This window comes from Nanorana parkeri, unplaced genomic scaffold, assembly GCF_000935625.1.
Source record: "Nanorana parkeri isolate BGI_ZX_2015 unplaced genomic scaffold, ASM93562v1 scaffold1489, whole genome shotgun sequence".
NCBI lineage: Eukaryota > Metazoa > Chordata > Amphibia > Anura > Dicroglossidae > Nanorana > Nanorana parkeri.
The window spans coordinates 223,872-249,043 of NW_017307757.1; the positions used below are offsets into that span (position 1 = coordinate 223,872).

A 25,172-nucleotide genomic window follows, 5' to 3' on the forward strand; every position below is an offset into this window, starting at 1 on the left:
CTGTTAAAGACCATAAGCCTGGTTGGGCTGTATGTACAGCTTTTGTACAATTGTATACGATATTTACATATGCGAAAACCAAATATTCTTCAAAATCAATAAAATTGATTGAACAAAAAGCCTGGTACAATAGGCCAATCCTTCAATTGGCAGGCATAACATACTGCATCACAGTATCAAAGACTCCTTGTAAGGTAAAGTCAAATGTAACTTGTTGAAATACAGGCTATTCAGGAGAAGGCTGTAAATCTTCTGCATCTAATGATCTGATAATAGGATTCTGTTGTGAAAGGCACCGGAGCGTGTTTGGAACCCCTGCAAGCCGATCACTGCATCAATTGTGCACAGACTGATAAAAAATCTGAAGTGGATATTAAAAGGTCTCATGCTGCGGAGCCATGTATGACTCCAGAGAGGACAAGCCAATATTAATATGGGTCCCAGGATTGATGTTGCAGGTGTCAGTCCATTATGGGAAAGTCATGAAATCACAATGGAGGAGTATGGGTTGAGGTCCCCCACTGCAGCGGGACCGCCGTCTGTATGACAATGTCTTATTTACTCAAACAAGCTTGTGATGATGATAGTCAGAGGTGGCTGAAGGTGACCAAGTCAATCTAAGCAGGCAGTGGAATTGAACCACAAGGTTTCGATGAAGCGGGTGCTGCAACAGGAAGGTGCTTCCTCCAGATTGATAGGTGGGAAAAAGAATGTGGTGTGTGTACAAAATACTCCCATTAGCAGATGATGTCAGCACTCCCTTCCCTCACTCTTAACTATCACCATGCCCAGATGGTGATGATGAGAAAATGTAAAAGATGAGAAAATGTAAAAGATAAGAAATTGTAAAAGGTGAGAAAATGTAAAAGGTGAGAAAATGTAAAAGGTGAGAAAATGTAAAAGGTGAGAAAATGTAAAAGGTGAGAAAATGTAAAAGGTGAGAAAATGTAAAAGGTGAGAAAATGTAAAAGGTGAGAAAATGTAAAAGGTGAGAAAATGTAAAAGGTGAGAAAATGTAAAAGGTGAGAAAATGTGCAACTGTGAGGTAGCTCCCAGCACTTCAGTCTGACCGGGGTAACTCATTGTGTTATTTCTTAAAGATTGGGTTGCACCTGTACATTGACTATAAAAATGGAAAGCACTTTGCAGCTAACTCAATACACATATACTCCTATACAAATGTGGGAAGTGTCACAAGGAAAGCTCAGTGTCTGAAGGTCACAATCTAAACAAATCCCATAGGTTTACATAGCCAATGCATCTGGAAAAAGCTATGTAAATGGTGACATAGTTTAGGCCAGGTGGCCTTACTTAACAAGCGAGTCTGCAGAGACTATGCCATGGTTCTGGACCTGCAGAACGCTAACACACTACACAAAGGTCTGGAAAGCGCAACAATGTGGAATCCAGTGCGTGAAGGTCACATTTCAGGTGAGCCCACAAATTACAAGTCTTGTGGGGTATGGGCTTCCAATGCTGGGCTGAGGAAATACTAATATGCTTTAAGCCCAAAAGCCTTACTCACAAAAGGGAGTCTTCCGAGACAAAGTGACTTTGCCTGAAGAAGAAACCGGTGTGCATTCTAAAATGTTGCTATACATTCTGAGACTTGATTGGATGTCAATAAACAAGGTCTGACATTCTTGCAACCCAGAAGTGCTGGTGATTTCTTCACTTATTGTTGATCTGAGACTGGGTTACACTAGAGACTGTGCCACAGCTCTAGACCTAAAAAGTGTTCTGTGGCTAACTAACACAGCACACAAAGGTCTGGAAAGGGCCAAAAAGCAGAATCCAGCGTCTGAAGGTCACATTCCAAAGAAGAAAGAATATCCATGGAGTATCAGATCCATGATAGAAGAGAAAAATCGGAGTGAAAAAATATAGTTAGTTTCCTCAGCAGAGCTAAGGAAATGGAGGTCAACTTCCTATGATACTAACAATAAACTGAAGCTGACAGCTAGGACAGAGTTATACAGCGGCTGGCATTCAACATTTATTTTTACCCAAAACCTCCTAAAAGCAGCAGCAAATAAACCATTTGTCGTACAAATACTATCCTTCTGTGTCCCTCAATCAATAATTAAGAAAAACAAATTAAAGTTAGTAATATAAGAAGAAGCTTAGCCATACACTACCAAAGCTGTATAACTGGCAAAAATCGGTCATACATTACTAGCAATAACTGGTAAACATTAGTGATTTTTAAGATAAACCACAGGAGCTGGAAAGGCTGCCCTGTGTAAGCTACATGTCGCTCATTGCTTACACGTGCACGTGGACCTTCCCCATGCGACAAGTTCATCCATATCCAGATGTACCAGGTATTATCTTTGTTCAAATGCTATTGGGCAAAGGGGCAGGGGACTGAAGGAAAACAATATGTAAGGCTGGGGCTGGGAGTGTAATTTAATACAAATTGCAAAAATCTTAAAACTTTGGGATGAGTTGATTGAAAGTTGAGCAAAGTAAACAACTTTTTTTTTTAACTTTTAATGCTATGAGCAAGAATGTTCAGTCAGATTAATTTCACCTATTTTATATGGATTGCCACTTCAACCTCTCCAGCTATATTTTATGTGCCTCAGGGACTTCATTGAAACTTCCAGAAGGATGCATTAAGGAATTAAATGTAATAGGCAACTTAATGAGCTAGTCATGTAATTGCTGAAATATTCACTAGGCCATTAGTAGACATCTCAGTCATAATAACAAACATATTCTCCACAGAGCAAAATTGGCTTGGCTCTTCAACTTGCATTGTAATGAACACACTAAGAGAATAGAACTATGGGCGCTCCTGCTGTACACTTGTTTTTAAATGTGCGGGGTTAAGCTCTGTCATCGTTATCATTACTTTACTATGTAGGGGGTCATCGCAAACAAACATTCAGTGCAAGCCTTTATATTTTTATGACGCCACCATCCACATGTTTATTCCAAATTACTGCATCTTTAAAAACCAAGTCTGCAGTTGCAAGTTTACATATTTCTATCCTGACTAGTTCTTTTAATGCTACTCTATTGCCATTAAAATAAAGACCACCATGTCTGACCTTTGGGTTTAGGAGGGCAGCATCGAGTAAATTGGAAAATGATGCCATCTGAGCGGACGGTCTCTTTTTGGTAGCAATTTAACAAATCTTTGAGTGTGCAAAAATTTTTCTTGGCACCTCGTAGGTTGTATTCCCCATTTGAAGTTTTTGAAATCAAGCAGTGCTTATATTCAGGTACTCCAGAACGCTGAAAAAAATAAACAGAAAAAAAATTAACTCAATGTAATAAAAACTCATTAATTCTAAATGTTATGAACCTTTTATATTTACCTCTACTGCAAATGTGAGGAAGTACTTGTTAAATTCTTTAGGACTGCATCGTAGTATGAAAATTCCTTTCTGGCTTCCTGCTTTTTTGAGCTTTTCAATGGCAAATTCCATTCTATGAAGCAGGTGGGGGTGGAGAGAGACATAATTAACAAGTTGACCAATAATATACTATTATTTTACTAAATTTTTGGAGTAAAATAATAAAAAAAGGGGTAAGAAGTGCAAAAAAAACAAAACAGCACCCTGTTGGAAGGATGGTGACAAATAATAGCAGGGACAGTAATGGCCCAAACGCATTATATGACAAGTTTCAGAACTAGGTGAAGATAAATGTCTGTGGGGGCTAAGGGAAGAGGGGAATAGTAATTGTGCCCATTAAAAACCACATCAGAATGCTATGGATTTGTTTTTAAAAGGCCAATGCCAGAGTTATTTGCAACGTAGATCTCTTGTTCTGCTCCATAGTCTTAGACTTTAACAGTCACCTGATGCAACCATTCTTGTTTAGGTATGTGGTGACTGGCACACATGCCTAAAGCGGAACTCAAAGATTTGAAAAAGTTAACCCTTGCAGTGGAGCTACCCTCCCACTGCAAGGGTTAACGGCTCCTTTTGTCTAGGAAGCAACAATAAAGAAGATATACTCATCTGATCCTCGATCCTGCCTGGCTGCTAGACTGATTCCCAAAGCCTATTCTCCCCCAGGCTCTGGCGGCCTAAGAATCTGCAACATCATCACATCTAATACAGTGTATTAGGACACAAAGATGCCGAAGGACATATCACAGCCAGAGTGGAGGGGGAGATTAGTGAGCAGTAACTACTGAGGATTGTGTGAGTATATCTTTTTTATTTTCACGTGCAGACCAAAACGAGCAGTTAACTTTTGAAGTGCAAGGGGGTAGCCCCACTGCAAATCCTGAAGGTCTATTTTAAAGGTGGTAGGATTATGCCAGCAAATCCAACTGCTATAGAGTATATAGCGAGCTTAGCGTAAACCGACAATTTAGGGGCAAAACTAGGTCACAGTAAGGCAGCAGATAATATTAGCTTTGGCATGCTTAGTCAGGCATTACAGACAACTTTGGCACCTCTGTATGATAAAGCACTATACAGAGAACAAACCATACCAACAGAAAACATTGGGCACTGGCATCAAACAATGAAAGAAACAAATGAAAGGCATTACTTGCAAATCTGCTGTCCACAGCAGCTAATGAGAAATATTGTTTACTCTTTTATAAAGTTATGTGTCAGTATAATTTGAAATAGAAAATTACATAACAAGAAAGCTGGAAAAAAAAACAGCCCAAGATGTTTATCAAAAATCCATCTGCCTCAGTAAGCAACGAATATAACACAGGTTCCGTCACACAGCTTCTTATTCCAATCCCTTATTAAATATCAGATGAACAGTACATGTCATAAACCTGCGGTTCATCGGATATTTAATAAAGGATTGGAACCGATGTTATATTCACAACTTTTACGTACCCTTTCTTTTATAGTAAATACAGTAAGGGGAATCGCGCATCAAGATATGCCCTGTGTTTGAAATAGTCGCTGACAGCGAAGGTACTGTGACGCATACAGGCATGGACCAGCCGTGCGTAATGGTAAATCTGACCCTAACCATTTAACAGAGAGCTCATAGTAGGGTTAGCTTTGTGAGACAAATATAACACTTTAGGCAGAGGTCAGACAGTGGGGGAAATTTATCAAAACTAGAGCGGACAGACTCTGGAGTTGCACATGAACTAATCAGCCTCTCTCTTCAGTTTGCTCAGGTAAGATTTGAAAATGAGACAGAGAAGCTAATTGGTTGCAGTGCAAATCTGCTCCAGATATTGTCTGCCCCAGTTTTTATACATTCCCCACAGTGAATTTTGGATCAATATGAACATAATTTGTATCTAGTTTCCCTTTATGGAAATGTGATATACTGTATACCAAAACACAGATATGGATTAAAATGTTCTGAAAGTTCTAATACAGGCAACAGGTGATGTCAATCAATCAAGGACACACGGTGCTGAAATCCATTTCAGCCAGCCTTTGCAAGATCCTCACAAATACTGCTGGGTAAGCTTCCTGTCAAAGCCCGCCGGCCATATAATGCAGGATCAGAGGGACAAATAGAAAAAGAATTTGATCAGCAGCCATTTAAAACGGTTTACAGGTTTACTTTAAATATTCTGATGCATGGAAACTACTTAACCGGCAACAAGCCTAATACAGCAGCTGATGCCGCTATTAGTCAACAAGGCTTTGTGACTGAAAATAACAAAGCTATTTTCCTGTTGCCATTTTTATTTGTTTTTCTAAAGGGAAGCTCTTAATAAACGACATAGCTGTCTTCTGGAAACCACCACTGACTTTGAAGCTTCCCTTCTAAACACTAATAACTTGTGGGTAAACACACCACATACTATGTACACAATATTGAATAAAGAAGTAAATCATTCACCTCATATGACCTCCCCCCCTCATCCAGCACACAAAAAAGGTACTAGAAAAAGGAATCCAAAATAGTTATTTGGCTGCTGTTTTTAATATGTCTGCATTGGTTGCTACATCCATCTGCATGGATTCAACATCTTGGCAAAGACTGAGCAAACATTTTAACACTCACCAGGTTTAGAAGCTGCCTAAACTCTTCAAATCATGAGCACATTTTACTCTATAGCATTGTCCTAACCAAACTAACGAGCTTATCTAGTTTACTTAAACTTGTATCTGTCAGGACATGCATATGCAACAAGGTGTGAAAAAGAGTGGAAATAAATGGCCAGATCACTACCTCCAATTTCCCCAAAAGAAAAAGAAATCCCATTCTCTTCACTAACAAAAGACATTTCATGGATGATATCAGCAATTGCAGATACAGTTTTTTCTCTCATTACAAGTTTCCTTAAATATTTACCACTTTGAGAAGACGGAAATCCCTGGCACACATCCTCTGGTGCTAATTGGCAGCACTCTACACTGAGTGGCCAGATTATTATGACCACCAGACGTTTGTAGGCAGATTAGCTATAATTAGCTATAATTTTGCGCTGAAGTTGCTAGAGGGCCAGACCATTATAAATAGGGAAGCGGGTTGTTTACCACGACAGTAGAAGTGATTTTTTTCTGAAGATATGGGCAAACAACGCGATTTAACAGCCTTTGAACGTGGGATGATTGTTGGCGCGAGTATCAGCAAAACAGCAGAATTCGTTAAATGTCCAAGAGCAGCTGTTGTTAAAGTGTTTAAAGACTGGACTGTCAGCCGAACCTCTGGGTCTGACTGTGCGAATTGTGGCCGTCAGCAACTAGTCAATGTTAGGGCAGAACGGAGAGCGGCAAGACTGGTACAAGACAACAGAAGGGCAACAGTGCAGTGTCAGATTCCTCGCATCACCTTTCAACATCTCGTGGAGTCACGAGGCGGCCCAATTAAGTCGTCTCGTGGGTCATCACGTGGCCCAACGAACTACTGATGGGGTGGTCATAATATTCTGGCCACTCAGTGTACATGGCCAGTGTGTGTCTGCTTACGAAATCACTGGGTTTTAAAAGGATGAATTTAAGGTAGGATGGTAGCCATAAGGTGGCAGAACACCAGAGCCAAAAAACAAGTTAATGACGGAGGTTTCAAGTAGAACAGACACTCGGCAGCAGCACGGAAAATGTAGAGGTGTCTCAATGAAATCATAAAACCATGTTACAGTGACTAATAATTTAGTGACGGAGAAACTGTCACTAATTAAAATTTGAGATCCAAGTATCCAATCAAGCAGCACATGTATTGCTTTGCGGGATCCTAAAGATGGTGGATGTGCCAGAAATTAAATCAAAGGTTGCATGTAGTGCATACAAAAGTTCAGGGGGTTTTCCGATGCACAAAAAGAGTTTTCCCAAGACTTGCAGTGTCTGCACTTGTAAGCTTATTGTGTTCTTATTTAGGAGGAGGTTCACTTTCATTCAGAATACATACTGTTAAAACAAAGGCTTGTTTGCTGCTGTGTGAGGGTATTTTTTAAGGGCTGCCTAAAAAGGGGGTCTCACAAATGAGCTCTTCGTCAGCACCACCAATCCTGCCAACATCACTTGCAGCTTTATCAGTAAGCGCACAAAAGTAATTCCTCATGCCCGTTTTGCCATACAGGTCCTTCCAGCAGACAGCATGGGCAAATTTAAAGGATTTGGCTGCTTCCTGGAATACATCTTTAGCAGCAGCTACACGCTGTTGATTTTTGTGAGGACACTGCATTAGAATACATATAGCTCCAGGCCTAATTGAAGCAATTACAGACTTCTCTTGTCGTGATTTAACAACTGCTTAACATTTTGGTTATAGAATAAGATCTGATGATTTTGCAGTGAGAACACTCTGTACAACCATTTATTTACCATGGTAACCTACAGTTAAACAAGTATAGTTATACCAGACTAATTAGAATTACGTTTTTGGCTCAGTGAGGGTAAAAAACATGTTTTGCATGATGAAGAGGTAGCAAAATGAATGCTTAAAAGTCTGCTGATCTATACTTACATATTTTCTTATACCACAGCCAGGTACAATGATGGAATAAAAAATTATATCTGTTCATGAAACTTCACAAATACTGTTTTAATTGCTTCATTCTGCCATAGAATATTTAAAGGAGAATTATGGGGAGAGTGAAATACACTCATCCCAATAGTTAAAGCCGACGTTTGCTCTATTGATCGAGAACTGAGTGATCACATATCACTGATCACTTAGGTTCACGATCTGCACTCCATAGGGATTTTCCCCTCCCCTCTCTGTTCCTCCAGCACTGGCTGGGGGGACAGACAGGGGAAGGGGCAGGCACTGCTTCTAGAAAAACACAAAAAAATGGATAAGAAACACATTTATGTGTACATAAATTAGTTTAGCTAACAGAAAGTAATTCATAATTATTTTATTTGTCCTGATTTATAGGGTATATCATATGTTTGAGATGTCAGTTTATTTTGGGTGTTATAGATCACAAAATACGGATAAGGAGTGACATACAATTTGGAACAATTTTAGAATGTGGTATGTTTGTCTTTGTTTTGTTAACTTTAATAGCCTCTTCAGCACTATATTTTCTTATTTGTTTCATTAAACTTATTTTTTTTACTCTTTAACTTTTTTTTTTTTAAAACTAGGGGGCTCTAAAGGGTTACTTTTTTATTCACGGGGCTTTGGATACTTAGTATTCTGAGGAGACACTGTATTCTCCGCAGAGATGCTTTTCATAACTTTGTAGTACACTGATCCAATTGCAGCTCCACAACACATTGAGCTGCAAGCTGGATCAATGGCAGTAACAGCACTGTGATCACTGCAATTGGCTATTGCAGTAATCACAGCTGTTAAGGGATTTGCTGTTAAGGGTCTCCCTCAGACACAAAGGGACCCAGCAACAGCACAAACCCCATGAGTGCTGGTCCCTCCATGGACCTGCGCTCATTTTCCCGCATGACAGAATTATTTTGTCAACGGTCGGTAAGGGGTTAATCTACATAGCAGTCTCAGAGACCCTGTTATTACCAAATGCACCTTTTAGGGCCAGATGAGGTCAAACTTTAAATAATTTGAATAACAAACCTTTCAATTATGACTAATGCAATTTTAAACATAAGCGTAGACAATTATTTGTACTTATCCACCCAGGGGCAATTGCCAGAATGTGCAAATAAGCACAGCATACGAAAACATAGGAAACGTACCTCCTAGTTTGTCCTCCTCCAGCGATGACAGATCTGTGCTCCCCATCATTCCCATCTTTGGGGATTCTTCTACTAGACCAACATCTTCTTTCTTTGCCCGCTGGGTGGCCAGTGATGATGCTCATGCACACTTAAGTTACATGAGGACATTGTGGCTGAACTCCTAGCATCTAAAGCTGGCCTTACTAGCGGGGAAGAGAGAAACGGTCACAGGCGGCCCAGCGCTGTGAGCGGCCAGCGTCTCTCCTTCCCGCACCGCTCAGCCTCCTGTAACAGATCAGAAGAGAGTGGTGTGTGGGGGGGCGAAGACAGCCAGCGCTGTCACAAGAGACTGGCTGGCGGTGTGGGGGAGGAGTCAGCTGTCAGATCGAGCTCTCCTCCCCACACCGCTAGCTCAGCCTCCTGTGACAGCTGTCAGGAAGCAGAGTGAGGTACAAACCCTCAGCGATCACTGAGTGTTTGTACATAACTGAGGACAGAGTATGTTGACTATATCCCCAATTATGAATGCGAAGTGATCCCCTCCTGTTCATTCATGATATAGTAAACACACTATGTGCACATGTTATGAATGAGCAGGAACACTCAGTACAGAGGATTCCTATTCATTTACAACTGGGGCTGCAGAAAAAAAGACTGAGGACTCTGTGTTCTCAATCTCTTATTCTATTTTAAAAGGGAAATATTATGGGTCTAAACAGAAAAAGTTAGGAAAAAAACATTTTCGGTTTCAGCCCGACATTTGTTTTTATTTCGGTTTTAACATTTATCATTTCCGTGCACCTCTAATTAAAATCAAACAAAATTTTGAACCACAAATCTACAACTTCTGATTCTGGCATTATTAACGAGGAACTTTACCCATATCTTCAAAATAACAAATACACCTTTAGAAATATTTAGTCATGACAATCTGCAAACAGTTCCTTTTAGATACTTACAGATAATTGCAGGCTATTTATTTTTTGCATAGCTTATTTCTCTTTTCTTCCCCAGTCTTCTGACAGTGGCCATTTTAACTAAGGGCAGATTACTAGTTCTCCCTTTACTTCCTGGAACTCCGACATATGTAACTAGGACATGTGACCATGCACATCATCTCAGGGTAGGAAAATGCCTTTCCTTGAGATCTCGTGAGATTACAGATGAGATTTCCCAGCAATGCTCTGCTGATGTAACATTCCCAGAATGCAATGATTAGGCACGATTACATTTACATTTGTGCCAAAGTAGAAAAAATAAATAAATTGTAATAAAAATAAAAATGTGTTTGTTTTCCTAATATTTGTAAGATGATTTCATATGTGATTTTTAGTCAAAGGGGGTAAAGGTCCACTCCAAATGTTCTGAACAGATTTTTATTATAAACGTTCTTACCAAAATCTTGCACTGTATAGCCAACCTTACAGGTGGCAGGAATGTACACTGCACTGTACACACAGTGTACATTTAAGAAAACAGTTACTAGTAAATAGGTTAAGTAGTTTTTAGGCAGAAAAGTCTCTGCTACCAAAAAAACAAATACTATCTTTTTTTTTTTCAGACGTCAGTTGGGCTGAACTATTGAAAACTTTATTGATTTAAAAAACAAAAAACAAACCATACTTACGAAACAGGGCCATGGCAATAACTCTGAATGCATTCCAGTATTTGTGGAGGCACTACTTCTTTGCAAAGATAATGGTGTGTATCGGCCGTTAATCTGTAATATCCATCAATCAGTGACACAAAGGACAAAGCTTCTTTTAAAGAAGAAAATTCTACCTCCTGGAGAAAAAAAAACAAAACAGCAAGTAGTCAACACTGGGATAGAGCAGGTATTTACATGCAAGAATTACATACAGTGCAATTCAAGAAAGAATTACATGAATTAGATTACAGATAGATAGATAGATAGGATAGATAGATAGATAGATAGATAGATAGATAGATAGATAGATAGATAGATAGATAGATAGATAGATAGATAGATAGGAGAGATCTATCTGTAAAAGATCTACAGCATAGGTTTCTTACAGAGACCATACTGTGCACAATTTACCAAACTACTTTGTTTATAATATACACTGTAGCAAGGCTTTTACTCATCCCTAAAGAATACACACTCAAAAAAAATAAGTATTATACATTGCCAAAACAATACAGTTGGCACTTTATCTATGTATAGTAATATCCAATTTAAGAAGGTAATAGGTAAAAGGCAATATCTCACTCAACCCATTCCTGAAAGGGACTATTAGCTTGAGTACACTAGCATGACCTTAAATTACCCTAAAGTTGAATGAATAAAGCCCATACTGATGCTCAAAAGCAAATGTTCTGGACATGCAAGATAACCATGTGTGGTCTACGACATTTTACATTTATGTATTACAAATATTATCCATGGCCCTCAGACATTTTTCAAAACAGCTAAAGCAGACTTACAGAAAAAAACATTAATAAAAGAAATAAAATCTACACAACTTCCTGATATGTAAAGTAACTGAATAGCATTAAAACATTAGGTGTTTGAATTTTTGGATCGAAAAGTCTGCCCCCACTGCATGATGTCAGCAAACTGATGTTTAAGATCGTGTTCATAACCAATATAACTTGTGTATAAAATCTGTATAATACAAATACAAATTTATAACAATGTGTATCCAAAAAACGAGGTAACTTCTAATAAGAAAGTCCAGCACTACTACATGTCTGTTGCGTGCCTCTGCCAGGTAACTAATTAAACAGTTATGTCTCTGCTACAGCATAAAGCTACTCACTGCTGGATGCACGTAGTAATTATATATCCATATACAATGTTTCATAATAAACTGATTAAAAATACATTTTTGTATTGACCATAATGTTTTTTTTTTAAAATACATACTTTTTCAGACAGTACAATGCTCACTAGGGCTGCAACAACTAATCGACATAATCAATGATTGAAAAAGTTGTCAACTTTTTCAATCGTCGATTAATCGTCTTCTGGTTAGTTGGCCCTGTTCACGTGCCGCACCTCATCCCCACCTCACGCTCGCCGCTGCCAGACCCACCCACATTCACGCTCCACACGCCGCACCTCCTCCCCGCCCTCCCACATCCACGATTGGCACAGGGATGCTGGGAGGAGAAGAAGTAAGGAGGAGCAGGTGTGGGGGCATGACAATCGCCGATAGACAGGCCCTTTCTCAGAAGCAAGTTGCTGGAAGACTGCTCAGGTCTGCACTCCCCCCCACATGGTGCTCTATAATGTATTGCTGGGATTTGTTTCCCTCTATAGCTGGTGGCATTGTGCTGTATAGAGGACTACAAATCCCAGCAAAAATACATTATACAGCGCAATGCGGAATACCACCAGCTATAGAGGAGTACAACAAATCCCACCAATAGTACATTATAAAGCGCAATGCAGAATACCGCCAGCTATATTGTATTGCTGGCATTTGTTGTATTCCTATATAGCTGGTGGTATTCTGCATTTCGCTGTATAATATATTATTGCTGGGATTTGTTGTACTCCTCTGTAGCTGGTGGTATTCTGTATTGTGCTGTATAATATACAATTGCTGGGATTTGTAGTCCGCTATAGCCGGTGCCATTCTGCATTCATTGCTATATAATTTTACACTTGATTTCACTATATTGCACACCACACTTTGTTTTTCCTTATTTACTTCCACCGCTCCAAGCTTGCTCCTGTGATGGCCTACAATCTTAATACAAACTAGTAGTCCATCACTGGAGCCATTTTTTAAAATGTATTTTATTTTTTATCCGATTAACCGAACTCAATAATCGGCTAACTAATCGATTTTGAAAATAATCGTTAGCCGCAGTTCTAATGCTTACTGTCTGATGGTCATGTAATGTGTGATGTCAGAAATTCAGAAATTTGCCTCAATCCCAGCCCTGGCTAACTGATGTGTGTGTCAAACATTTTCTACGACTTCAAGCACTTCAGGTGTAAAGCAGCCTACAGACATTATATGATAGCCGTTAATGCACAAACTGCCTGATGAATGATCTGCATAAAAAAAACAAAAAACTGGTGCAAATATCTCCTCTCACATCAGGTAAGTGTAAAAGCTTGGTGGAAAGGGGGTGTTTAACAAACATTCATGAGAACTCATAGAGATTGGCAGAGAAGAATGGCCAAATGACTTTCTTGCAGCGATAGCTTGGCCAGTGGAAGAGTGCTACGGTTGGTTGTGGCCTACAGACATAATAACATTCCCCAATCTGACTGTAAACAGCTGGATCTGGTAATATAATGTCTCTAGACACTTTATAGGCCTGCGCTGAGGGACTTTTGCTTGCTTCAGATGATTTTTGCATTCTCATACAAGTCTATGGGAATGAAAAACTTGCCTAAAACAGGTCAAATGCAAGTCACAAGGTCAGCGGCAAGTATTTTGCACCTCTCCAGGAATTCTGAATGACCCGAGAAGCGTCTTTAACTGATGCCATTGTCACAAGCCCAAAGCCCGTCGACGCAGGCCCTAAAGCTATTCAAATATGTTAAATCCAGTATACAGCCCCACTCAGAAAACCTAAAGAATATATGCCTACACAGTGGAACCAGCACCTCTGCTATGTAGTTATATCAACCTGCAATAAAATATTAGCAGGCCACCAAAATTTAAAATACACTCATGTTTCTACTGAAATCAGTAGACAGATCTTCCCTCCCCAAATGAAGCTATTGTGTAATTACAAGTTCCCATATGCACTGCCAGGCATATCCTCTGTCTATGACATAGTTGTGACTATGTGGCTTCAATGCTTTCTAAGTAAATGACTCAGACCAAGTATGCAGATCAGGAAATTTAAAGTAAAGTCATAAATCCTTATCTGCATATATTTTCTAGGTTACTGGCTCTAAGCATTGAAGCAAGAAGTTCAGTATGGCAGCAGGGCAAACAGCATTTTCAAGCGAGATCAGCAACAAGAGTGTTTAGGTTTCTCCCATGACAGGTTTAGTAGAAGTAGTAATGTAAAGCACGACATGTACATCTTACTAGGAAGGAAATCAAGTGTCAAAACACCACCCATTTTCAGGAAGGAAAATAAAGTTCTTTGCAAGCAGCTGTCAACATGCAAGATAGCCTGCTGATCACCAGAGAACAGTGTCTGACACAGGAAACCTGACATTGGTGAGATCTGTAACAAATTCAATAGCCCAGTTCACCACATGATTATCAGTTACAAAACACAGAACATAAGCAACATTTGTGTCTACACATTGTTTACTTTCCCACCCATCAGCTCACTGTTACTTTTGTTTACAAAACATCTGCCAGCTACTGAATTGCTTCACCAGATGTGCAACCATCATTTAAAGGAGAACTATAAAGGTGAGTGAATTACACTCATTCCCCATAGTTAGAGCCGACGTGTACTTTGAAACATACCGTTGCTCGCTCACTTCCCGATCATCTCCCTGCAGAGAGCGGTGACTGACAATCCCACAGGGATTCCCCCCGGTCTCCGATCCTCCAGTGCTGACTGTAGACAGTATTGTCAGGATCCGTCCCAGCTGCGGCGAGCAATAGCCCGCTATTACCGAGTTTTTTTAATCCACTTAGTCCTCCCGTGACCCTAAAGAGGACTATGGGGGAAAGAAGGTTACCCCATAGTGAACTTTGTTTGCTTTTCTGGAGGGGCCTCTACTACAGCTTCCACGCCAGAGAATTGTAGCAGCTATTCGGTGTAACTCTATGTTAAAGGGTTTCTAAAGCCTCCGTTTTTTTGCCTATATCTCCTGCTATCGAGCAGGAGATATAGGCAAAACGTTTTTTGTTTTTTTTTAAAACCTCTTTAACAGCAGTTTAAACTTACCGTGTTTTTGCTGCACGCTCCCGTCCGAGAAAACGAAACTGCTCCAGCGGGCGCATGCGCAGTTCAGATTTTCGGCCAGGAGACGAGCAGAGACGCAAGGTAAGTCTATGGACGCGTGCACACGCATGCAGACACCGCGGGATCGGAAGTGCCTGCAGGGACAGATGAGTCAGCACTGGATCGGAGAGCCGCCTCACCGCTGGAGGGACAGATGAAAATAATGTTACTTTAAGTTAGTCTGGTTGCTAGGAATCTGCCTCCAAAGAAATTACCATACTATTGGAGCCATAAAATGATGAGATACTGATGGTAGTAATTTAAACAGAGGCAACAAACAAGAGGAGGTGACAGGTTTGAAACATTTCAATCAGTCCCACTCTGCTCTGAGTTGATCTAAGTGACCCTGTGCTCAGACCATATACACACTATTGATTGCATATTCTAAACAAGCAGTAAACACATTTTAAAACAAGCCCTCACTCATCTCTGTATCTACAAGCACAGTGAAGAAATTACTTGTCAACGTTCTCAACACAGCCTTAGCTTTTTCCTATGAAAGCAGAATCTTGTCAGGCTGCCAACCCTTTAATGCAAGCTGTTAGACTTTGACTGAAATTAATGGAGTCTTTTTGTACTCTTTAAAGGGGAAATAGGAGCCCGCATTTGATACTATAGCTGTCACACGACGGCTCTATTGATTGAGATCCGATCTTCTCACCGCTCCCCGCAGGGATTCCCCCCTCCCCTCTCTGTTCCTCCAGCGCTAACTGGAGGGAAGGACAGGGGAGAGGATGGGCACAGCTAGAAAAGCAAAGCTAGTTATCAATCCGGTGGCGGGGCCGCAGCGTGACTCTGCGCTATCATATAGCGAGCAATAGCCCGCTTTATGCTGAGCTTTGGGTCACAAGAGGGCATTAGTAAATGCCCTCCTGTAACCCTAAAGAAAACTACAGTCAAAAAAGGTTAAGCTATAGTTCTCTTTTAATGATCTTGTGAAGAATCAATAACATCACATTAAAAAAATCTAGAGAGCCCAATGAGGGTTTGTTTTAAAGCTATTTTACGGTGTTAAAAATATGCAAGTAGCGAATACAGGTGAAACTCGAATAATTAGAATATCGTGCAAAAGTAATTTTTCATGAGCTGTAAGCCATAATCATCACAATTATGACAAATCACGGCTTGAATTATCTTGCTTTGCATGTAATGAGTCTATCTCATATATTAGTTTCACCTTTTAAGTTGCATTAGTGAAATAAATGAACTTTGCACAATATTCTAATTATTCAAGTTTCACCTGTATGTAAATCGTTTTTTATGTCCATAGTCTGGGCACAGGTGCACTTTAATCTTACAGCACACAGAAGTAGTAGACAACATTCAGCCCATGTACATCCTAAGCAGACATAGATGTGTTATCCTTTTAACATTTTGAGTATTTCTAGAATAATTTTGAGTACAATATGGTGCTGCCGACATGAGCAAAATGGGCATGTAAAAAACCCCCAAAAACTTCCACATGAAAAGTGACATTTTTTTTGTCATTGATAGCTATGTGGAGAAGGGAAGGCAGAAGTTAAAAAGAACGAACGAATTAGAACTAACATCCTTTACTTATCTCAGAATAGAGGGCAACCTGCAGGAAGTGGGGCCCATGCTGGGTGCTATTCCAATCTTCTTCTGAACCAGCAAGGCCTTTTAGAACTGTGCATTATCAGCTTGCCCCATAGGGTCTAATAGAAAAGGGACCTTCTTGTAGCCTGCAGGTTAATAGCTTTTCAATTACGGTCTATGTAAAGTAAGTAATGTATATGCAGTACAGACACCCCAACCCCTGGCTAAGAAGGGAGTCAGCTCCACTACCTAGGCCGGCATAGACAGCAGCTCCTGGTAAGTTGATCAGCTGTTTATCTGAACAAAGTAAAAGAGAAATACTTGCCGAGCGCTACAATTCAGCAAAAACAACAGCAGATTCCCTTGTGTGAAAAAAAGAAAATAACGTTGCAGGTTTAAAAATATAACAAAGTATCTGATAGGACAGGATATAGGAAAGATGAAAAATGATGGATTCTATACAAGTAGCACAACAGAAAGTAAAAGTGTTATTATAAGGCTTGCTCTCAATTATCCTAAATGCTTCGGACTTACAGGAATCGAAAGCGTGAAGTACCTTGATAACTGAAATCAAGATAATAACAAGAAGCAAACCTTACCAGAGATTTATTGTCCTGCTTGTGGATTGTTACTATCCGACTCTCAGAGGAATCGTCCTTGCCAGCTTGTTTAATGCTTACATCAATGATGTCAGGAAAATCACAGTATGTTTGCAAGTCCTGAAATATAAATTTACAGGGGAATCACAGCCAGTGTTGTAAACCAAAACTCTTATTGCACTCTTATAACACTGGTACTCTTCAACTGACTAGACAGGAATAGAGTAGGTTTAATGATCTGTATGGATGCATTAACTATTTCATACAGTCAGTCAATCGACAGAAGCACACAGGGAGGATAAAAAATAATAATAATAATGAAAGATTAAAGCCTAACATCAGCCAAAACATTTTTCCAAAATATATACAACAGGGAAGGATTGGAATTTCTGTCAGGTCTTTTTTGCCATCTCTGTACCTGGCGGAAACATTTCACTTCCCATCAGGAAAGGAAGTGCTGGCAGATTTCTCTAATGAGGACATAAACACAAAAACACATTTTTGCAGACTGCGGAAGGGTTAGAACTTCTGCCAATATTCCCATCCCAGTGACAACTGCACATCACAGACAGGAAGTAAGGCAAAATCTCCACTAATTCTGCCACAGACAGAAATAAAAACCTGACAGAAATGTAAAAGGCTAAGTGTACCTTTCAGACTATGTTTCATGTTCCTTTCAGACTATGTTTCATGTTACACCCATATTCAGGGTCCCATGGAAACATTCTGAAGACCTGTCACTTCCACTGCACTTTTCTGGGAAAGATATTTAACAAAGTCAAAAAGACATATACAGTAAAATAAGCATAAATCATTTGTAAATCCAAGGAAACCAAAGTTATGATATTAAATTTGGAAACCTTGGTATTGAGGATATATTGTTAATAATTACATTTGAATGCAACTAAAAAAAAAAAAAACTGTCAAATAGTATGTAATAAATGGGTTTACCTGATCATCCAATATGTCTTTGTCACTCGATCGGCCCCTTAAGTACCGAATTCCATCATTTCCACTTACTACAATTGTGGCAAAAATCTCTCCCCCTAGCGAGTCTCGGAAGGCTTCCTTAACTTCAAATTGTTCAGAATAAAACGCAGACTGGAGGCTCTCAAGATTTATGAGATACTTAAGTTTTAAGTCTCTGGCAGTAGCTTTACACTGACTGAATTGCTGAATGAATCTTCGAAATCTATACCGTATTCTCTTGCGAGTCAATATGTGGTAGTCTTGAATTTTGGCACGAATGCACTTTGGCAAGAACTTTTTGTAACTGTTAAAAAACAAAAGAAAAAACATACACAACATATGTCTATTAAATGCATTCATATCATGTGTGTATTCAAGTATTCAAAGGCATAGTGCACTTTTTAAAAAATGCACCAACAATGATAAAATGAAAAATGTGCATTTATAAAAATGTTTGCATTTAGAGTCAGACCTGCACAGAATTGCAATAGCGATCAGTGCATCATGGGTGCAATGCACAGGCTGCTGCACTGCGTACCCCCAGCCCATCTATTATGGGGCTGAAGCAAATAATGAACTACAAATGCATTGACACCATCTCCCTACTGTAGGTGCCCTCTGCTGAGTCCCTCTACTATGAATGGAGAATGTGGCTGTGGGAGCCATACACAGCCACGCATATTTCAGATAACTGAATGCTGCACCCTAGAAGAACCCTGTCATTGAGGTAATGGAAGGGCAGGCGTTCTATGCGACTATGTTTCATGTTATACCCCAAATATGGCTGTAACATAAATCCTGGTAACAAAGGTGGACTAACCCTTTAACAAGTTGTCTGCTTTTATACAATAATTCCACTGTTTCTATAAAGCTCATCACAATATTACAATTTTTTAAATAAAATTGACACACATGACTTCTCTCTGTCTTAGGGTTTTCAACTGAAACGTAAATTGTTTGAATAGCTTAAAAAAAATAGTTTGCTAAACATTTTGCAACTGCATTACTAATGCCACTGTGCAACTAGAAAGGTTCAAAATGTTCAAATGTGTTTTCGGTCACAAATGGCTCATACAAGTTAATCTATATTTTACTCATCACTCTTACGCTGGGTACACATTGATTAAATCAATCTGTGGTGTGGCCCTAACTCCTTGACAAAAGTTAAATCATTAGATGCACTTCTGTGGAAGGCACATCGTCAGCCAAATAGTGCTTGAAGCAAATTAGTATTCTGATAGCGGCATGTGCCACTGTCAGAATACAATGTAAACAGCAGAAGGTTCATTCACCCAAGCTATTACTACTACCAAAATTCCCAGAATTCATAAATCATGGCGCAGACACTCTTTAGAGGAGTGCCTGCACTACCATTATGACAAATTTTGTCATAAAAGCAACAAGTCGGAAACCTGTACATTAATTTATCACCAAGCCTGACTCACACATAGGTCTCAAAGATGCTGTGCGGCCAAGCTTCATTAGTTGCTAGGGTGCAGGCTGCCTCGGGACACTGTGCATCCAAGCTTCTTTGGTTATTAGGAGGATGGAAGCCTCAGGACCATCAGCAACCTGGTAACCAACAATGTGGGGTGGACAAACTGCTCCGCCCCTCCCCACACACACAAACTGCTCCAAAATGAGTATTTTATTTTTAAAAATGTTTTGTGATTTTATCCGATTAATCAAAATTAATAATTGGCTAACTAATCGATTATGAAAATAATCGTTAGCTGCAGCCCTACTCCACTGTAAACCTCATGTGTGAAGAGCTTGGCTCCCATGCTGTTTCTTATAATTACTTTTTTGTAAATGGGTGCCAGATGCCTTGAGGGGCACATTTCTCAACCGCTGTAGTTCAGTTGTATGGCTACGACAATATTTTTTAGTGATTTTTGTTGCTAATTAAGGAAACATCAGTAACCACTATTTGTGAGTCAAAAGCTTAACTGTTCTTCCCCCTTTTATACCCATAACACTTGCACATGCCTGTTGTCATACTTTCTACAATTCTCCTCTGCTCATACTCCCCACTGTCATACCTCTGGACTCCTCTACTGCACATAATCCCCATTGTCAAACTCTCTGCACTACTCTTCTGCACATACCAACCACTGGCCTACCCTCCGCAGCCTTCTCCTGCACATATTGCCCAATGTCATACCCTACATAAAAGACCTCCCCACCCCAAACCCTCAGCACTCCTTCCCTGTACATAATGTCTGCTGTTATACCCTGCACATTCCTCTCCTGCATGTACTACCCGCTGAGACATTTCTTTAGGACCCGATCAAACTGCATGCGTTAATTGCATGATTTCATGCGATTAACACATGGTACTGCACAGCGGACCTCCCGTTCGATTACAGTAAGGGAGGTGCGTTGCCCACCATTCATTTGAATGGCACCCCAAAACACATCTCCTGCCCGCGCTGCAACACATAGTACAACAAATACCGCATGTTGCAATTGAAAAAAAATAGTGCACATTATTTTTACAACGCACGTTATTGCAGTACCGTCCGCCGATCGCACTGTAGCTGGGAGGTGTGGTTGGGGTGCCATTCAAATAAATGGCACGCAAGACACCTTCCGCACAGGAGTGTGAACGGGCCCTAAGTGTTGTTAGTTAAGTCTCTGAACTTTCCTCTTCTGGAACGGGAACCCTTTTTTAAAAATAATTAAACAACAAATGAAGAATCTCTATGGGAAAGATAAAAGGAAGATAGATCTATTTACATAAGCAAATTGTGCCAAAACTCAGCAATGTTTGTAAAACAAAATTTGTGAAATTCGTAATAGAGTTGAAAACGTTTAAATGATAATTATATTTCAATGTGAAAGATTTAGACACAAAAGTAGTGATACGGTTCAGTTCTCAGAGAAAAGGTGCCCATACACTTTACAAACCTCGCAATGCTTTTGTCTTGCGAGGGTTGTAAAGTACTTAAAAAAACGTACGATCTGTCCATCTTGGACAGGCAGATCGTACTTGCGATCATCGTACTTGCGATGACTGCAATGAGGGGCGGGCTTCAGATGACTGCAAACGGGCAGTGTGCGCATGCGCACACCGGCCCGTTCGGCAGTTGTCGAACAAGCAGGCTGGAAAACCCGCCGAGAATCGTGCGATTCTCGTACGAGAAACGTGCAGTGTATGGGCACCTAAAGGACAATAAGCTATAGGACCTTAAAGCAGAACTCCAGGCAAATCACTAAATACACAGGTGAAATCTATATACGTCAGCTGTTTTACCTGCCAAATTATTTGTATTTCTATTCATCCAGGCCCAATATTTACACAGCTCTGCCACTAAGGATAGCCCTGCCAGTTACACAGAAATGAAAAGCCCTAATACACTGGCGGTTTATCAATCACTTATTAGTAAGACATAATTGACACCACTGGACACAACCAACTGCTGTCTTTGTAATTAAGTTCTCCAGCAGCACATACCTTTCAAGCATTTCCCTGCTGCTCCATTCACCTGCCAGGTGTGAAGAAATTACCCGATACATCAAGGTATAAAGGGGAATTTTACTCACTCTCCTTCCTCTCATGTAGCAGTGCTAGCGAGTAGTTAGTGGCCCTGTGCTGTCACATGGGGTCAGAAAATCCTCATCTATTTGTAAGATTCAACTAAAGTGACAGAGCTATCACAGGGCTTTCTTTCTTCGCTCCCTAAGCTAAGGAAATAATTGGGGGAGCAATGCAAAAAATAGTGGTGATAAGGAAGGAGCATTAAAGCAAAACCACAAAAATACTTCCCATTGATAATGATGCTTCAGGCTCCCTGCAATGCTGCTCAGACCAAAAGCCTAGGTATATTTCACACAGAAATGAATGAAAGGCTGAAGCAGGAAAGCATTCCATCCTAATACTGGTTACTAACATAATTTAACATAAGTTACCCCTTCACACCCCTTAAGGATTTTGCGAGTCTTTTTCAATCTTATAAGATCAGTCGAGCAGATTGTGGAAATTCAGTAAGTCCATTAGAGAAGTACCCATAAGAACTCTACTTCTTATTAAAAAAATTGCATTTCAGAATAAAAAAAAGGTACCTGACACTATTGTAAATTGCAATTGGACTTTGTTCCTTTTCACTGGCTATACGCATCATGTCAAGAACGGCCATCCCCAGGCATTCCTCCTGTGTTTCATGTGTAATGGGCACGGTTATCCAACCATTGACAAAATCATCTCTCCACTAAACAAAAGAGAAAAGAAAAAAAAAATGGATCAGTAAATTCAATAATTGTTTTTAATCTACTATCTATTACTGAGGTTCAAATTTTGTTCACTTGCAATCCTATCTGACATAATGATGTCTGAAATGTCCACATTCATTTATGAAAAAAACAACAAATTCAAGCCCTTTCTTCACTTGGCTTAGCATCACTGGAGCCTGTTACACTGCAATATTTCTAATATTCACAAAGTCATTCATTGCATAATACTGATTAACAAAGTAATTGAAGAAATACAGTGGAAGACAGCTTCAGGCCAGGTTCACACCATTATCTGGATCAGACCTGGAACACATTTCCATGTGTTCCAGTGCATTCCAGAACCCGGAAAATGAGACAAGCAGTATTTTTCTGGTCTGGACCGAAACGGACTGTGCCGGAGTGAACAGAGCCCAGAAATACCATAGGGATACATTGGGATGCTTTTTTCGGTCTGGGAACAAACTGTCCTGGTCTGGACATGATCCGGACATGGTGTGAACATGCCTTGAGGCCTCACCACAAAACAGAGCAGAGCAGAGCAGAGCAGACAGGAGGCACACACAATATTTGACTAGACTAACCACTAGTGAATACATTTTAATTCAAGTAATAGGTGAAAATCATTTTAAAAAAAAGAAAATGTTTTGAACTTTTTAACTCCCAAGTTTTTTTTTTAAATCAAAATGTTAAATTATAAACAGATTCTGTTTAATAGGTGCAGTAGATGGATACTTCACATGACATTAGGGATGCACCGAAATATCGTCCGCCTAAATATATGCGCTGAAAATGACACTTTTGGCAAAATAATTAAAGTACAATTTTTCGGCCAAAATGGCAGCGCATCCATAGTTTCTATCCTCCTCTGATGCAGCGCAGCGTCCAGCATGGAGGGAAGAAACTGTCAAGAGTTGGGTGGGGTGGAGAGCACTGCGAGTGTCACAGGAGGCTGAGCTCTCCTCCCGCACCTCTCCGCTCAGCCTCATGCCCAGATCAGGAGAGCAGTGTGTGGGCGGAGACAGCCGTCACAGGAGGCCAAGCGGGGGGACAGCGCAGCGTCCAGCATGGAGGGAAGAAACTGTCAAGAGTTGGGTGGGGTGGAGAGCACTGCGAGTGTCACAGGAGGCTGAGCTCTCCTCCCGCACCTCTCCGCTCAGCCTCATGCCCAGATCAGGAGAGCAGTGTGTGGGCGGAGACAGCCGTCACTGATATATAGTTACTATGTACCAGTTATGAATAAATAGGAAGTGATCTATATCACTTCCTGTTTATTCATAATTATGTACATAGTAACTCATATTATGTCCACAAGTTATGAATGAACACGAGCACTCAGTACTCAGCATTCCTGTTCATTTACAAAAGGGTATGCAGAAAAAGAGATTCTGTACTCTGTGTCCTCAATATTTTCCTATTTTAAAAGGGAAATATCAGGGGTCTGATATTTCACCAAAGCCCCCAGCAGTAAAGTTTAAAAAAATGTTTAATAAAAAAATAAATATAATAAAAAAATTACAAAGTTTATTTTAAAAAAAAAAAGAAAACATTTAAAACATTTTTTTAAATGTTAAAAACAAAAAATTATTTTCGTTTTCGGCTGATGCATTGTGTATTACAGACAAAATTTGAACACCTAAAAAGGTTTTTTTTAGATCGGCCCCTTAAGTACCGAATTCCATCATTTCCACTTACTACAATTGTGGCAAAAATCTCTCCCCCTAGCGAGTCTCGGAAGGCTTCCTTAACTTCAAATTGTTCAGAATAAAACGCAGACTGGAGGCTCTCAAGATTTATGAGATACTTAAGTTTTAAGTCTCTGGCAGTAGCTTTACACTGACTGAATTGCTGAATGAATCTTCGAAATCTATACCGTATTCTCTTGCGAGTCAATATGTGGTAGTCTTGAATTTTGGCACGAATGCACTTTGGCAAGAACTTTTTGTAACTGTTAAAAAACAAAAGAAAAAACATACACAACATATGTCTATTAAATGCATTCATATCATGTGTGTATTCAAGTATTCAAAGGCATAGTGCACTTTTTAAAAAATGCACCAACAATGATAAAATGAAAAATGTGCATTTATAAAAATGTTTGCATTTAGAGTCAGACCTGCACAGAATTGCAATAGCGATCAGTGCATCATGGGTGCAATGCACAGGCTGCTGCACTGCGTACCCCCAGCCCATCTATTATGGGGCTGAAGCAAATAATGAACTACAAATGCATTGACACCATCTCCCTACTGTAGGTGCCCTCTGCTGAGTCCCTCTACTATGAATGGAGAATGTGGCTGTGGGAGCCATACACAGCCACGCATATTTCAGATAACTGAATGCTGCACCCTAGAAGAACCCTGTCATTGAGGTAATGGAAGGGCAGGCGTTCTATGCGACTATGTTTCATGTTATACCCCAAATATGGCTGTAACATAAATCCTGGTAACAAAGGTGGACTAACCCTTTAACAAGTTGTCTGCTTTTATACAATAATTCCACTGTTTCTATAAAGCTCATCACAATATTACAATTTTTTAAATAAAATTGACACACATGACTTCTCTCTGTCTTAGGGTTTTCAACTGAAACGTAAATTGTTTGAATAGCTTAAAAAAAATAGTTTGCTAAACATTTTGCAACTGCATTACTAATGCCACTGTGCAACTAGAAAGGTTCAAAATGTTCAAATGTGTTTTCGGTCACAAATGGCTCATACAAGTTAATCTATATTTTACTCATCACTCTTACGCTGGGTACACATTGATTAAATCAATCTGTGGTGTGGCCCTAACTCCTTGACAAAAGTTAAATCATTAGATGCACTTCTGTGGAAGGCACATCGTCAGCCAAATAGTGCTTGAAGCAAATTAGTATTCTGATA

At 39.8% G+C, this 25,172-nt stretch overlaps 1 protein-coding gene across 1 annotated transcript in view; it reads right to left on the minus strand.

The window, feature by feature from the left end:
- The window catches only part of JAK2 (Janus kinase 2), a 96,856-nt gene that overhangs the window by 33,880 nt on the left and 37,804 nt on the right, over positions 1-25,172 (minus strand). The window contains exons 5-9 of the mRNA XM_018570263.1: positions 18,041-18,362; positions 17,090-17,209; positions 10,663-10,820; positions 3,327-3,438; positions 3,057-3,243 (exon numbers count right to left, since the gene is read on the minus strand). Of these exons, the coding sequence (XP_018425765.1) occupies positions 3,057-3,243; positions 3,327-3,438; positions 10,663-10,820; positions 17,090-17,209; positions 18,041-18,362 (899 nt within the window). The remainder of the gene's footprint in view (positions 1-3,056; positions 3,244-3,326; positions 3,439-10,662; positions 10,821-17,089; positions 17,210-18,040; positions 18,363-25,172) is intronic.